The sequence below is a fragment of the Triturus cristatus genome, chromosome 8 (assembly GCF_964204655.1).
Source record: "Triturus cristatus chromosome 8, aTriCri1.1, whole genome shotgun sequence".
Lineage (NCBI taxonomy): Eukaryota > Metazoa > Chordata > Amphibia > Caudata > Salamandridae > Triturus > Triturus cristatus.
Window position 1 is genome coordinate 1105005124 of NC_140591.1, and position 16204 is coordinate 1105021327.

Below are 16204 nucleotides of genomic sequence, written 5' to 3' on the forward strand. Positions count from 1 at the left end.
GCGGGGCCATCTGCCTCTGCCGTGTCATTTCCCTCATCATAAAAGACACCCTCAAAGAAACACGTGTCCTCCGTAAAAGCTTGGGAATCCCAGGGTCACAAAGCGGACAAGGTCCGTTCGCTGGCTACTTGAGGGCAAGAGACAAAATGGATGCCGCATCTAAAATGGAACCCGAGGGTTCGAATGGACATACCTAGAAATGAGACGATCCGTACGTAGTAGCGTAGCGAAAACGCGTACACCCACTAAACTCGTCATTTGCGGTTCGCTGATACCAGATTCGTCCATATTCAAACACACCCAAAAAGTGTCGTTCCGATTCACACGGAACCTCAGACGCTCCTTTTGCCCTCATGTAGGCAAGCTCTAATCGAGATCGGAGTCGATTTCGATATTCATCAGATCGTTCAGCTGTTGCTGGAACATCATTCTATCCATCAATGTCTCCTTGGTAACAGATGGCCGTCTTATACACGCTGTAGCACAAAGACTACATAAGGCAGGTCCACACTGCACACAAAGACAACACGTGAATAGAAACGCTACAACAACCCCTACGATCATCAGAATCTTCCAACCCCAAGTGGATATCAGGCCCCAAAACCATCCTAGAAGTGTCCAATTACCCTCGTCCACGTGTATGGACTCGGAAATCTTATGCAACTTCGAGATGGCTTGGTAAACAGTTGGAGCGTTGTCAGGAATGAAAATGCAACAGTTCGAATGGATAACTTTGCACACACCACCTCTATCTGCAAGAACAACGTCAAGAACCATACGGTTTTGCAACGTCATAAGTCTATCCGCCTGAAGTTCTGCTGTTAAATTACCAAGAGCGCTCGCAGTTATGTTAGCAGTCATCTCTATCACACGGGTCAACTGTCTCAGGTTTCTACTATTAATCATAGGCCCCCAAAACGGCAAGAAACCCTTAAAGAAGTCTCCTGCTTCTTGACCAGCAGTATCCTCTTCACTAATAACGCCTCTCACAATTCTAGTCTTGTGATAGTCCGAGGCAACTGAAAAGGTCGGTGGCAAAAGATTCACGATATAACAGGTACCCGAGAAGTCACGGGGCAACCATGTATATGCACGTTCATAACATACGAAATAGGTACCCTTGGCAGTCAGAAAAACAGGGGAAGAGAGCATCGGTAGAACATACGTATCAGTGCAAGCACTGTTCCCGAGTTGCGCTCTCGGATTTCGACCAAGACCCTTCAAGCAGAAATTACCGAGGTGGGGTACGATCCATATTGGAGACGAGCTCTTGAGCTGTCTATCACCCACTGACGTACTATACTCGGCTTCACTCAGGTCCTTATAGGCTTGCACCTCTTCATCTGGAATAAGCGATGCGTCAAAAACATCTCTATCTAAATCCGCAATCGCTATTACCAAAGGCTTGTGGTACGGACCAGGACCAAAGTTTGCAGAGCGTGGCTCTCGACTGGGGTAGGAATCTAGTGCACTACGGAACATAGTTTGGAATGCTCGAGCTGACCCTTGGGAGCTATAAGGAAGAACCAGATACGGAATACCCCTATCCATGGTATGTGGCATTAACCCACACACCCAACAGTTGGTAGTATTCATTACCAACTGATGCTGATGTAGGAGCTGAACAAAGGAGTTATTAATGAATTCCGCACGTCTAACCTGTTCATGTTGGGGCAGAGGATGAAAGGAATGTGGAGAAACAGTGGTGATAGAACTTGGTTTAGGAGAAAGAGTAGGTGAAATGGAAGGCAACAACAACTGTATTCCGAAATACACTCCACCCACCAATAGCAGAGACACAGTCAGAAACAACAGAAATACCTGGAACAAAAAACACTTCGTTCGTACAATTTTATGCAATTTTGATCTTTGCGCCGACATCCTTTCTACTTCCAACAGCTTAGAGAATGCCATCATCTAAAAACCGTCCGTGACGTACTTGACGCACTTCGTTCTGAGTAGCGATTATCAATTCCCAGGAGTTCCCAGGAGTCGACAAAAAGTAACCGACCTAGTGTCAGAAACCTGCTAAACAGAAGGGAGTACCCGCACGGCCCTACGGTTAACCCGGATGATAGGTTTTCCTAAACACGCAGCTTAATACAAATCTCTTCAGCTGTGAAAAGCATACATAAAAACTCAAAAATTCAGAAAAGGATGTAATTGTTCGTAATGTTCTTGGCAACGGGAAAGGAAAAATATAAGGAAAATTTTATTAGTCTCTGTTACGTGGACGAAGAAAATATCGATCTCTTCCAGGTCGAGTCTGCTCGTCAAACAATTGTTCAGCTGGTGAAGCAGTGTTCAGTCGATTGGATGACGATTCAGACCTCGAATTCTCTTCAACTGACGACTCAACGGATGTGTCTGACTGCAATGGCAATGAATTGTCTCTTACAGGCTGAGCATCGCTAAACGGCACAAAACATAAAGGGGTCTCAGTTTCCGTTGCCGCTATACCAGTTCTCACCCAACTATCTGTTGGGGAAGGGATCGGCACCTTTTTGGTATGGCCGGCGTGTACCCAATTCTTTCTGCCTTCCAACCGAACTGCAGTCCTTGTGGCCAATAGCACTTGATAGGGTCCCACGAATCTCGGCTCCAGGTTACGTTTCCGGCCAAAATTTCGGGTAACGACCCAGTCACCCGGTTGGAGCCGATGTCCAGGACCCTCTGTCTGTGCTGGCAAAGCTTCAAAGACCTGTTGATGAATTAACCTTAGTTTAGTAGTCAGATCATGAAGATAATCAATTAGCATTGGATACTCAAGACTGGCAAAAGCCTTGGGTCTCGGAACTCCCCAAATATTTGCAGGGCGGCCGAACACAATCTCATATGGGCTGAGCCCTACTCGAGAGTGTGCAGTCGCTCTGGTTGATAGGAGAGCCAAAGGCAAGGCATCAGGCCATGATAAACCAGTCGTAGCCATTATCTTTGCAAGTTTCAGCTTCAGGGTACCATTGTACCCTTCAACCAAACCCGCTGCCTGGGGATGATTGGCACTATGGAATTTCTGTCGAATTCCAAGGCCCTTACACACACTCTGCATCACACTTCCCACAAACTCGCTTCCATTATCTGACCACACAATCCTTGGCATTCCATACCGCGGAAAGTATTCCTTCAGTAGGACTTTCGCTGTGGACAGAGCAGTATTATCCTTAAGAGGATAGGCCTCGATCCATCTGGAGAACGCACAAACCACGACTAAAACATACTTCAGATTATTGCATCTCTCCATATGGATGAAGTCCAGCTGGATAACCTCAAAGGGACAGGCAGGAGGAGCAAAATGACCAGGTGGCGTGGGGGTGCCCTTGCCAGGATTATGCATCAAACACACCATACAATTTTTAACCACCCTTTCAGCACACTTAGCAATACCATCATTCTTCCATACAGGGGACAATAACTTACATATACCTTTCGCACTAATGTGTGACAACCCATGAGCCATAGTTACGACAGCTAATACATACGCATCCGGTAACATCCACCTCTGGCGTTCCGACAAATCAACCCAACATCCATGCATGTCCAACTTTCCCGTACTTTCTTTCCACTTGGTTCTTTCAGTTTCAGTGGCCTCATTCTGAATTGATTTCACACTTTCAACAGTGTCTTCACACATACCAGTCTCCGTCGGCCATCTCACTGAACCCGTAACATACATTCGGGTTGCAAGATTCTTAGCCGTTTCCTCAGCAATCTCGTCTGCAAATGCATTACCACGACCAACATCATCCGTAACCTTTCGGTGCGCACTACATTTAACAATCGCTACCTGTTTAGGCAATGTAAGTGCATCCAAAAGATCATTCACGAGCTGCCCGTGTTGGATCTTCGTACCATGCGACGTCATAAATCCTCTTTCTCTCCACAATCGCCCAAAACTATGTGCAACACCGAATGCATACTGACTGTCGGTGAACACATTCACTTGTTTTCCTTTAGACAAAACACACGCTCTTGTTAGCGCAATCAATTCTGCTGCTTGCGCTGAATTCTGACTCAATCTCGCGGTTTCCACAACCGTGCTCAATGTCACTACAGCATACGCAGTTGTCACATCACCATTCGGCAACTTAAAACATGAACCATCAACATACAAAGTGCCATCGGGATCTGTCAACGGAGTGTTTTTCAGGTCTACACGACCCTTCGTTTCTTCCTCAGTTCGTAAATAACAATCATGTGGTGGTACATCATCTAGTTCCATATTAATCGGCAACAATGTCGCGGGATTCAGCACATTACAACGCTTGATCTGTATATCACTTGCCAAAAGGGTCAACTCGTACCCTGACAACCTTGCACTTGTCAGATGTTGAGTTTTTGTCCGATTCAGGAGAGTGTCAACTGCATGCGGAACCATCACTATGAGCATATTATCCATGACCAGACCTGCAGATTGTCGAATAGACACTGCAGCTGCCGCTGTCGCCCTCAAGCAACTGGGCAACGCTCTAGCTACCGGGTCTAAAGTCGAGGAAAAATACGCACATGGACGCTGCTTACCACCGAATGGTTGCGTCAGAACGCTCAACGCACAACCCTCTCTCTCGTGAACGTATAGTGTAAACGGCTTACTGTAGTCAGGAGTACCTAACACAGGGGCCGAACACAACGCATCACGCAGTTCAGAAAAACTTTTCTGACATTCTTCCGTCCATGGCAAAGGAGTCGAAACATCCTTGCACGTGAGAGCTATCAATGGTTTCGCTAACAGTGAAAAATTTGGGATCCACTGTCTGCAGTATGACGTGATACCTAGAAAGGCACGCACATCTCTCTGAGTTGTTGGCACAGTCATTCGAGCAATTGGTGCAATTCTTTCAGGGGTCAACCTTCTACCCGCCTTTGACAATAAGTGACCTAGATAGGTTACTTCTTGACAACAATATTGTAGCTTAGAATGTTGGAAGGCGGACCCCGAGGAGTCGGTGAGACCACCAAGGGGGGCCCTCGCACTGCACGAAGTAGCCGAGCGCTGCCGAGAAGTCTCCTGAGAGATCCTTCTCCTATCACGTACTAGCACAGTAACACCACCACACCGGACTCAAGGAGGTTGTCTCAAGACAAGCAATTCTTTATCATCAATAAAAGGTTACGAGTTCAATATTTACACGAAGGGATCGAGGGATCCACCAGAAGTCTCAATGTCTCTTTGGAAGGGTAGGGGTAGCGGGACAGTCTTTGGCAGGAATGGGGTACGAGGGTACCTGGGGCCCAGTTCTTATCCTCAAGCTGGAGGACCTCCGATCTCGGAGGGGTCGAGCCGCGACGGCGTCAGCAGGGCTCTGGCGTACAGTTCGTGGAGAGCCGCGATTCAATCAGCAGGGCTCTCAAGATGGTTTCTGCTCAGCTCGAGCCGCGACGTCGTCAGCAGGGCTCCGAGGAAGGTCTCAGCGAGGTTGGGCCGCGACAGCGTCTGCAGGGCTCCGATGTTCCAGGTGGTTCAGAAAGGGTTCACAAGAGGGAGCCGCGACGCAGTCAGCAGGGCTCATGATGGTTCCGACAAGAGTTCTTCTCCGTAGGGTCAGCCGCGATTCGATCAGCAGGGCTCTCGACTCCGGGATACAACTGCCGAGCTGTGGTGGGGTCGCCCCAGATATAGGTCTGGAGCCCTTTGATGTCCGGACCTTTGCGCCCGAGGGGGCGGAGTGGCCGGGTGGAGGTGGCCAGACGCCCAGCAGGAGAGGCGCCAGGCCCATGGGAGTTTGCAGGGCGATCACACCTCGAGAGGGGAGGACAGTTGGGGGTCCCATCGATACCGTCCTCCGCCGGGGGCGATGAATGGTTCCTGCGGCACCCCCTGGCCAGTCCGTGGTGCCTCGAGGTCGGGGCTTCGCTGGGGTCGAGGCCGGGTTGAGCGGGGTCGCGCCGGCTGGTGCACGGGGTGACGTAGATGCCAACAAGATGGCGGAGCCATGAGGAGCATGCGACCACGTGCAGTTCCGGGTGAAGGGCCTTGGAGCAGTTCAGACGGGTGGCCCGTGAAGGCCGGGGCGGGGAACGGCCACAGTCCAGGGGGGTCAAGGACCACGCCACGAGGCCGGGTCCAACATAGAAGGTGACACTTTATGGTGTAAGTCACATAGATGCTGTAACAGTGACACTGTAGCAGTTTTGCAAATCTGTTCAGTGTCGGCAGCTACCAACAGATCATCGACGTACTGAATCAAAGCCGCACCAGCCGGCAACACAAACGCATCAAGTTGGCCCTTAAGAGCTTGGCTGTAGATCGATGGACTCTCACAGTAGCCCTGAGTTGCGCGTTTGAACCTGAAGCTGCGACCACCTAATGAGAAACCGAATAAATCTCTGCTTTCCTCAGCAATCGGAATGCTAAAGAACGCATTCTTAAGATCGATTACCGAGAACCATGATGCAGAAGCTGGAATCAGAGTCAGCAAAGCTGTAATGTCAGGCACCACGGGAAACTGTGGAACAACAATTTTATTGACCTCCCGCAAGTCAATAACAAAACGATACACAGGAGGCTGAGAGGGATCAGTTCGTTTCAAAATAGGCAACACAGGACTATTGCACACGTTACCCCGCGTTTCCTCGATAACATCTTTATCGATCAAATCGTAAATGATCGCTAAAAGTGCTCGTTCACCATCAAGAGAGATACGATACTGGGGAATGCGTGGCAATCGCATGTTTGATTTCAATTGAACAACATAAGGTGGTATGTCCAACAGGCCCACGTCATTGGGACCTGTCGCCCACAAAGAATCAGGAAGAGAACTCAATTCCGGTGGGAGCTTATCAGTCGACAAATACACAGGAGAGATCACTCTCCGTCCTAGCGTAAGCTCCACTCCCGCAGGGGAGCAGTACAAAGTCGCATATAACCGCTTCAATAAATCCAGGCCCAAAAGATTCTCACCACAACCAGTAGTCAAAATCAAAGGAGCTACCAACTCTCGAGACCCAATTGTAAGGGGCAAAGGGCTAGAAACCGGATTGCTAACGGGGGCGCCAGAGAATCCAACGGAAACATTCGTCAAGCCAGACAATGGTGCGCCAGGGAGTTTCGAATGCATGATGGAACTTTTCGCTGCACCAGTGTCCAACAGAAAAGGATCAACTACGCCCAATGTGGCAACTGCGACATAAGGCCCTCTCTGATCAACCGGAACTGATACTACTCCCTTTCTATGTCTATGGCTGTCCTAGTAAGTACCGTCCGCATCAACATCATGCTCGACGTAATAGTCGTCCACATGATACTGTGCAGATCTTCCAGACGAGGGATCGCGCCGATCAAAACAATTTTGCGAATCAGATGAAGTGGCAAGACGCTGGTTCTGATTCTGAGTAACACCACGACCTCTACCACGTGATGCTTGTTGAGGACCACTGCGACCTCCTCGAGCCGAAACACCATTGTTGCGGTCACGCAGCACTGGACAATTAAACTTCAAATGACCCTCACCCCTACAATATGCACATTGATTATACCCCAACACAAAGCGAGGTGTAGAGGAGTCAGTACGCAGCTGTGACCTAGAAAACTGCAATTGTGATCGATGTGACTGCTGCGAGTCATTTTGATTCGAGCGCGGGGGATACGCTTGCTGCAATAAGACCTTAGTTTTAAGATCCTTCGTTTTCTTATCTGCGCGTTCGCTTTCTTCCTTCTCCCTATTTTCATAGTATTGGGCCGTGGCTAAGATCTGAGCAGTTGTAGAAACGGCCCACGAACTTTCAGAATTCTTCAACTTGATGCTCAGTTCAGGCAACAAATTCGATACAAATTTATCAACAAACAATCGCTGACCTCCCTCAGAGCTCATATCCTGACCACTATGGTCAATAAATGCCTCCTCAAATCTCGTAAAGAAATCGGAGACACTCTCATCTTTCTTTTGTTTACACGCTGACAATTTGTCCCAATTCACGCGTATGGCTGGCATAAGTGTTTTCATAAGTGTAATTATCCTCTAAGGCAAATTTTCAATGAGCTGTGCAGGTTTAGCCCCACCAACTTGCTGGGCGTCAGCCGCCACAAGAGCAGCCCAATCACCGCCTAACTCAGCTGCGTGATCCTCTTGACGGATTTTCGCCCAAATCGGTTGAGGTACTACATTACCAAACAACATGTCAATATCTGCAAGATTCATAACAGTAGCAGCCACTAATTGGGACAACTCCTTATAATAACCTGCAGGGTTTTTACGGGGGTCGGGCAAAGTTTGCTTCACCTGCAAAACTTCCGATCGCTTCCATGGGAGGTGTATCCAAACTCTCTGAAAGTGAGGTGGAATAGCAGGATTAGCATTAGGATTACCTGGCATCCACACTGGGGGAACTTCCCGCATAGGATACTGACCAGGTTGTGCCATCCACTCCGCAGTTTCATCCTTAAACAATGCTCGAGGTTGTACCGCAGAGCGAAAAGATAATAGACGCTCTAGAGCATGTCGCACGTTATCACCTACAATCGTACCAGTCGAAAATTGATTCTGAAGCTCAGTGATCTCGGACGGTACATTATCTACCGCATCATCATCCCACTCTTGTCTTAAGAATTTACACATTTCCTCATACACGAATCTTTGTGTGGGCTCATTAAACTGGGAAAACGTCTCGAAAACTATACGCGATGAATACTTTGCAGGATGCCTAATCCATTTACGCGCCATTTTCACTAACGACTCACGTTCCCTACCATCAGGAATTTGACTGCGCCTCTGAGCAACATCAGAAAGATTTGACCCAAGTACTGGTCCAAAAAACGGAGAATAGAGAGTAGCGACAGCATTAAATATTCGACTACGAACAGAAGGAGATGAAGAAGAAGGTACAGGAGCAACAGCAGTAGGAGTAAACGAAGAAACAGTAGCCGTAGTCGGGTTAGCAGGAGTAATGGTAACGAGAGGCTGGTGAGGTACCGGTAAAGGAGCAGTAGGGAAAGGAGCCGGCAAAGGAGGATGGACAATCTGTGGCACAAGGGGATTCGGAAGAACAGGAGGAACGGCGGGCTGACCAGCAGCCGCCAGAACAACGGGTTGAGGAACAGGAGGAATCACCGCACCCACAATATCTGGAGCATAGGGAGGTGGTGATTTCAAGAGATAAGATAATAGGGGATCCTCTATCACCTCCTCTCCCGGTTTATCAGAACTAGACGGCAATGCCGGATAACATCTATCCACCGCCATATGATGAAGTCTAGCACTAACTTCCTGCTCCTTCTCATCTTTGTCCCGCTGATACTGTTCTGCATTTCGCATCACCGTAATGACACCTTCTCTCTTATTTTTCTTACTCTGTTTGATTTCTTTCTGCTTGGCCACTTTGCGCCATAATCGAAAGGAATCAAACATGGCCGGCCTAGCCTTCTTTTTAAACAATTTAGCTTCAAGATTATCTAGGATTGCAGTTTCGAAACTACCATGTGATGGCCAACTAAGAACACCATCATTTTTAGTGTAACAAATCCAATATTCATTATATACAATAGGACCCACGCCGTGGCGACTATAGAGCTCATAAATTGGAGTTCCAACCGGAGGTATCGGGCATGAATCCTCTAGTCGGGAATCCGTGCTGCAACATTTAAGGAAACCAAACAAAGTACTACGGCCAGGCATCGTGCACACTAACCGAGTTTACAAACTTCAAGGGCTATCGAATGACGATGTCCTCGCAAAAAAATGCAAGACCCTCGGTTTTTGGCAATTGCAATCGTCAAATAAAACCCAACAACTAAGAACCAACAACTAAGAACCACAAATGCAATGGAACCATGCAAATAACAAAGTAACCCGGGAGCGACCCACAAATACTTAACTGAAAGAGCAATGGCGTCACCAGGAAGGCCCGTCTATCGTCTCGCCGTACAAAGGACTACGCCAGGCGCCAAAACAGGTCGACAGTCAGGGCATCAGTCCGTCGCAGCCGTCAGGAGGCGGGAATCTTCGCGGGAAAAGTCTTCGGGCCACTTATTTCGACAACTGGATCGATGAAGCGGGGTGCACCTTCCCTCGGAGATTTCACACGAAGTTCCTCACGATCGTCGGGCTTTGGACCGGTACCGCTGATGTCGCCCCACATTGGGCGCCAACTGAAGGACTGGGCTATTCTAAGGCCCAGCGGTGCCAGGGGACAACACCTGAAACCTTCGTGGGTTACCTGTTCCGGCGTACAAAACACAGAGACTCGGGACACTTCCGGCGGCGTCAAAGATCAGCGTTTATTTACTGCAGGGATACAGAAGTCACAAGAAGTACACAACGTGTAGGTTCTGGGAGACTGCTTCAAATTGCACAAGTGGATCGCTCTTTTTATACACATTTTGGCCATAGAACAACATGGCAAACAAAGGTTACAATTCAGTTCCCACAGTAAACTTCAAAAGGGTCGCATTCATGTTTCAGAAACCCGGAACATAATTACAGCTACATTGCCGGTTCCCAACTGTAAAAACAGATCATCCCCACGTTAAACACATTCCATTCTGACTGTAAACACATTAAGAGAAGGGACAGAAACAGATGCACAGGAAGAACAAGAATGCACAACAGATTAGAAAAGAGTGTAGAGAGTAATAACGGAAACCAGATCGCAGAATCAAAGGCCTCGTGACTAATGCAGGCATGGCTGAAACAATAGACCAGTACGGCAAGATGAGCCCTAAGCGGGGCCATCTGCCTCTGCCGTGTCATTTCCCTCATCATAAAAGACACCCTCAAAGAAACACGTGTCCTCCGTAAAAGCTTGGGAATCCCAGGGTCACAAAGCGGACAAGGTCCGTTCGCTGGCTACTTGAGGGCAAGAGACAAAATGGATGCCGCATCTAAAATGGAACCCGAGGGTTCGAATGGACATACCTAGAAATGAGACGATCCGTACGTAGTAGCGTAGCGAAAACGCGTACACCCACTAAACTCGTCATTTGCGGTTCGCTGATACCAGATTCGTCCATATTCAAACACACCCAAAAAGTGTCGTTCCGATTCACACGGAACCTCAGGATAGTAAACTTGGACATACGACAATTAAATAAATAAATTAAACTATTTACCTTGCACGCGCTGCATCGCCAACTCAGCGATGCAGCGTGTGCAATTTAAATAGTTTTATTTATCTATTTAATTACTTTCCTCCGTTCCGTCGTATGTCTGAGTTTACTACCACCCATCCTGCCCCTCCCCTGCCTCACCGCCCCGCAGCACACCCTTTGCGAGCCGCCACTGGACGTTACAAAAGCCCCAGCGGTGCGGGGAGGCCCTTGAGGTCCAAGGGGGGTTCCTCAGCAAAAGTGGTAGATGGTGGGCTGGAGAGGGGGTCCCAATTTGTACTTTGCAGGGGGGCTCTCTCAAGCTTCGTTAAGGCGCTGCCATACGCCTAAATCTAAATAATGCCCTTTGTAAAGGATGCATTACCGGAAGCGGCCGAAGAAAGGAGCAGTTTCTACAAACCAATGTCACATTTTCTATGGAGGGTGAGCGGTAGTCATTCTGGAATACCTTAACAATTACTGGGGCAGGATCTGCATTTTTACAAGTTTCACTGACAACCCGAGCGCATGCCTAAAGAATCTGTTAAGCAACCAGCATAAACAAAGATTGAGTGAACTATGGACGTCGAGTAGTTACCCTAAAAAGGATCCCTTACCATTTGCTGAAGAATCGGATCCATCAATGAAGGAAGTGCAGAGGATGAAAGGGAAGAAAACTGTGGATTTGGCGGCTACAGATGAAATGCTTACTGAAGTTGATGTGATCAACAAGAAACCAACATCGCATGGCAATGGGACATTTGATGACTTTAAAGGCAACAATCCAAACAATGTTTCTCGTAAGAGTGGTCTAAAGAGGTGCCATAAGTATGGTAATATCTAGATTCAAAGAACTATTTTGCCATCTGTAAAATATGTAGAAACGTGGAAGGAGACCTTTTGCCTAAATATGTAAAGATGGAAATAGAAGTAGGTTGGTTTCCAAAGTAAGTTACGAGAGAGAATGGACATGGTATTGAGTGTGGAAGAGCAAGGTAGCATAGGTCAACCAAAAGTGACATTTCATATTAAAAAGGCTTGGGTTAGCTCTAATGGTGGATTCAGGCTCTATTTACACTATAATTCCGGAACTAATGATTGTGGAGTTGTGGCCTACTAAATCTCAATAGACACCAACCCTAAAGAATATCAGGGCAGTAGCATTGATGTAGTAGAATATAAGTGGTCTGACATCAAATTCAGGGAAAGGAGCATTAAAGGAGCGGTATATGTAGGATGTGGCCCAATGGCTAGAGCGGTTGACCTCGAAGCTGGTGAAGTGGGTTTGACTCTCGGCATGGACGTTCAACATCCTATGATTCTGGGCAAATCACTTAATCTCCCCGTGCCTAACAAAAATGAATGTGTCCATCTGTAACGTAACTGGTGCTCATGTAAAGCGCTCTGATACCTTCGGGTCGAGTTTGCACTATATAAAACTATAAAAAACTAAAAAAAGAGTGACCGCCTAAATTAAGGTGGATTCACCAGTATTATTTACACATCATTATCAGTTACAGAGCCTCGGATCACCTAGTGGCAGTTGAGAATACCAATCTGAAAGAAATTTTCTAACCATAAGGACTGCTTTGTAGGCAAGCTGGGAGCATTGATGGAGTATATGCACGGAATAGTATTAAAGGAAGGAGTGATGCTGATAATGCAAAAAGCAAGAAGTGCCTTAGTAGTAATAAGAGAAGAAGTCAATGGATTGTTGAGGAAGATGATACAGAAAGGTATAAATGAGCCTGTAGGAGCCACTGACTGAGTGTCACCGCTGTACTCACTATGAAGAGAAGCGATAAGTTTTTGCTTTTTTATCGATTTCTACTGCCTTAACCAAAAAATTGTGTTAGATTGCTTCTCATTGACATTAACGAAATAGTGTTGTTATTGGAAGTTGGTACGTTCTTCTCAAAGCTGGATTTGAGACTCGCATAATCATGAATTGTTTTCCAATGCAAGATGACAGAGGGACAAGAAGTGTAGAATCCGTGAGGTTCTATATTTTCTGTTTGCTAGCCCATTGCAGTTCTGTGGTACCAGTTAGGGATCCACCTGGCCTGCGATGAGCAACCACAATATTGTTGTCATGTCTTTGGTAAGACACTGAATTAGAGAGTTAGGAAACATCATATGTGGAGGAGGTGGAGGACAGGGAAAAGGAAACTACAATCATGGAGGACAGAGACTTTCTGAGTTGGGCGCAATACAAACTGCGACAGCGACTGCAGAGCCGATATTTGACTTCCAGGTAGGATGAGGCAGACCTCTATAAAGATTTAGTTGACCCACAGAGTATTGCCTAACATTTGTTGTTTTTACTATGTCACTTTTCCTATCAGTTCGAAAAGGTACTTCGATCTCTCACCTATGTTGCTTTTTTCCTTGTTGGTTCTCTTCGTTTCTAAGGGGCATATCAGCAAGGCGAGGCGATAGAATTATCGTCGCTTTTTCGGCCGTTTTCGGCCGAAAAGCGGCGATAATTTTATCGCTTAATTAGCAAGTTCACGCTAATGAGTGAAAACATGCGTTAGCGCAGGAATTCCTAACGCCCAGCTTTGCATCTCTAATGAGATGCAAAGTGGGCGTTCCTGACCTGACATGACAGGAGAAATGTCGCTAAGCGACAGTTCTCCTATCATCAAGCCCCCCGCTATGAATCATAGCGGCGAGAAAAGTAGCGATAACCCCTGTTATCGCTACTTTCCTTACGCCTGCTTCAGGGCTGACTTAGCCATGATATCCTATGGAAGGTGGATATCATGGCTAAGTTTGTGAGTCCCTATCAACAAGCTAACACCACTTTTCGTGAGATTATCGCTGGGTTTCCAGTGATAGTCCCACGTTAGGCAGTTAGCGCGAGGATTTTTACGCTTTTTAGATAAGCGTTGCTAATAGCACGCTATCTCAGCGATAAAAATCCACGCTAGCCGGCGATAATTATCCTAGCTCTAAGTGCGCTTAGCGATAATTATCGCCGGTTGTTGCTGATATGCCTCCAAGTGTTTCCCTTCCAGTGATTTTCTGTGTCCTTCTTGGTTAACCAATGTACTGAACTTTTGCTTCAGACCCCCTTTCTGTGTATCCAGCACAATGTTCCTTGCTGGTACCATGGAGCTCTATCCTACTTTGGTTTTCAGGTAATGTTGCAGGTTTTCCTCAGGGCTACTTACAGTGCGCGACTTATGGCTTCACCAGTTGAGCATTCCATGTGTTTCCTTCTAAATCTATTTTTTGTAAAAACACTTGATTATCACCCTGAACTTGTTGGGTTCTCTCTTTCTATCTTGGCAGATAATTTGTTTTCTGTAATGCTATGTCGTCGAGTAACTCAGACAGTCCAGTCCTCTTGTTTGAACACCCAGCCAACAGGAATGTCTCTTTCTCTCTCACTCACATACCCCCTTGTCCCTTTCTGATAAGTTCTCTACACTGTTCTGAATTATATTTAAAAAGTGGGTTAACCTACAAGGTGAGAAGGTGGGATTGACCTCTCTGTCCAACAAGAAGCGATACGAGTGTTGTGACAATTGTGGACTTAATAAACTTTACTGCTCCATTACTTCGGCTCCAGATAGCAATTACAACGGATTGCTAGTTCCGATGCCATTTTATGGTCAGACGTTATTTGGAAGTGACTTAAATGATATAGTTCAGAAGGCCTTTTGAAAACAGTACATTTGGTTCCAATTCCAGGGATAGTCCAAGACTGACTTTTTCAGAGTAAAGTAGCCTGGTCACTGACTGAGAGGCTGTGATTTGAGTTCTATATCCTTTTCTGTAAGCCGTCTGGTCCCAATGGGACAGGTCTTGTTCTCAGACCTCATTCCTAACTGCCTGTTGATCCTGACTCCAGAGGTTGCATTGTGTTTAGTTCCCAGTGGCTATAACATAGAGTTCAGAGTTCTATGCCCCTCAGACATCACTGCTGTTCACAAGGATCCAGTTAGGTGGCAAGTCCTGGAGATCGGCATTCATGAACTGGGAGACAAGAGGCTCTGGTGCTGGTTCTGCAGAAAGAGAGAAGCTTTGGATTCTACTCATTAATTGTAGTGGTACCAAAGGTTACTGGTAGTTCACCATGTTGGATCGCATTAATTTGAACTCTTGGATCCCAAATCTCATGCTCAAAATTAGATTTTACAACATGTGGGGCCAGATGTAAGACGTCCAAAATTGCGCTTAACAAATTGCAAGTCTTTTGCGACTCGCAATTTGCGAGGCACTATTTTGAATGTACAACAGTGTGTAACACACTGTTAGCGATTCCCAATGGGGTCGCAAATAGAGAGGCTCATGAATATTAATGAGCCTGTCGCAATTTGTGACCCCATTGAGAATGGCAGGCCCTCCCAGGTATGGTAGCCTGCTGGGCTCAGCAGACCGCCATGTCTGGGACTGCTTTTAAATAAAGCTTTTTTTTTTTAATGCAGCCCGTTTTCCTTAAAGGGGACCCCTTCCCTTTTGCGACCCAATTACCACCCTCTTGAGGAGGGTGGCTATTTGCGAGCGTTTTGCACCCGCAATTGCAGACATAAAACATTCTTACATAGGGTTGTGCTCGCTATTAAGAAGGGAACGCCCTTTCCTAATAGCGAGTCGCAAAACCCTATTTTGCGAGTCGCAAAAAATCGCAAATCGCAAAATAGGGTTTGTACATTCCCCATGCTGTTTTTGCATGCGCAAACGGGTTTGCAAACCCGTTTGCGCATGCAAAAATGGTCGTACATCTGGCCCGTGATTCCTTAGGTGCACCCTTCCTAATTACTGTCTCTATTGATCATCAAGACAGCTAGTTACATTTGGCCATTTGGAGGCCTTGCATGAAATAATTCAGTTTTACCCTGTGCAGCAAACATTAACAATTCACTATGTTACCCTTTAGACTCTAAACTGCTTCCAGGATCTTAACCAGGGTACTCTCTCCTCCAGAAGGGATTTTACATGCAGAGACCATCATGGTTCACCCATATTTAGAAAACTGGTTCATTCAGGTCCCCTAGTGTCATTTCTTTAAGCTTACCATGCAGAGAATTGTCCTGGTGTTGCTCTACATACTGCTGTTATTTTGATACATTTGCACGTCTCTCCATCCCAGTTGCTGGAGATTTTCATACGCAACTGCAGACGATTTTTGGAGTGGAACTCTGGACCCTGACTCTTCGGTTTAGGTTGTCAGCCCTT

The 16204-nt window shown here is 46.8% G+C and overlaps 1 protein-coding gene across 1 annotated transcript; it reads right to left on the bottom strand.

The window, feature by feature from the left end:
* Nucleotides 1–366: 366 nt before the first annotated feature.
* On the bottom strand, nt 367–1914 carry LOC146805446 (endogenous retrovirus group PABLB member 1 Env polyprotein-like). Its single transcript, XM_085620506.1, has one exon. It carries the CDS (start codon nt 1912–1914, stop codon nt 367–369), a length of 1548 nt encoding a protein of 515 aa, XP_085476632.1.
* Nucleotides 1915–16204: the final 14290 nt, after the last annotated feature.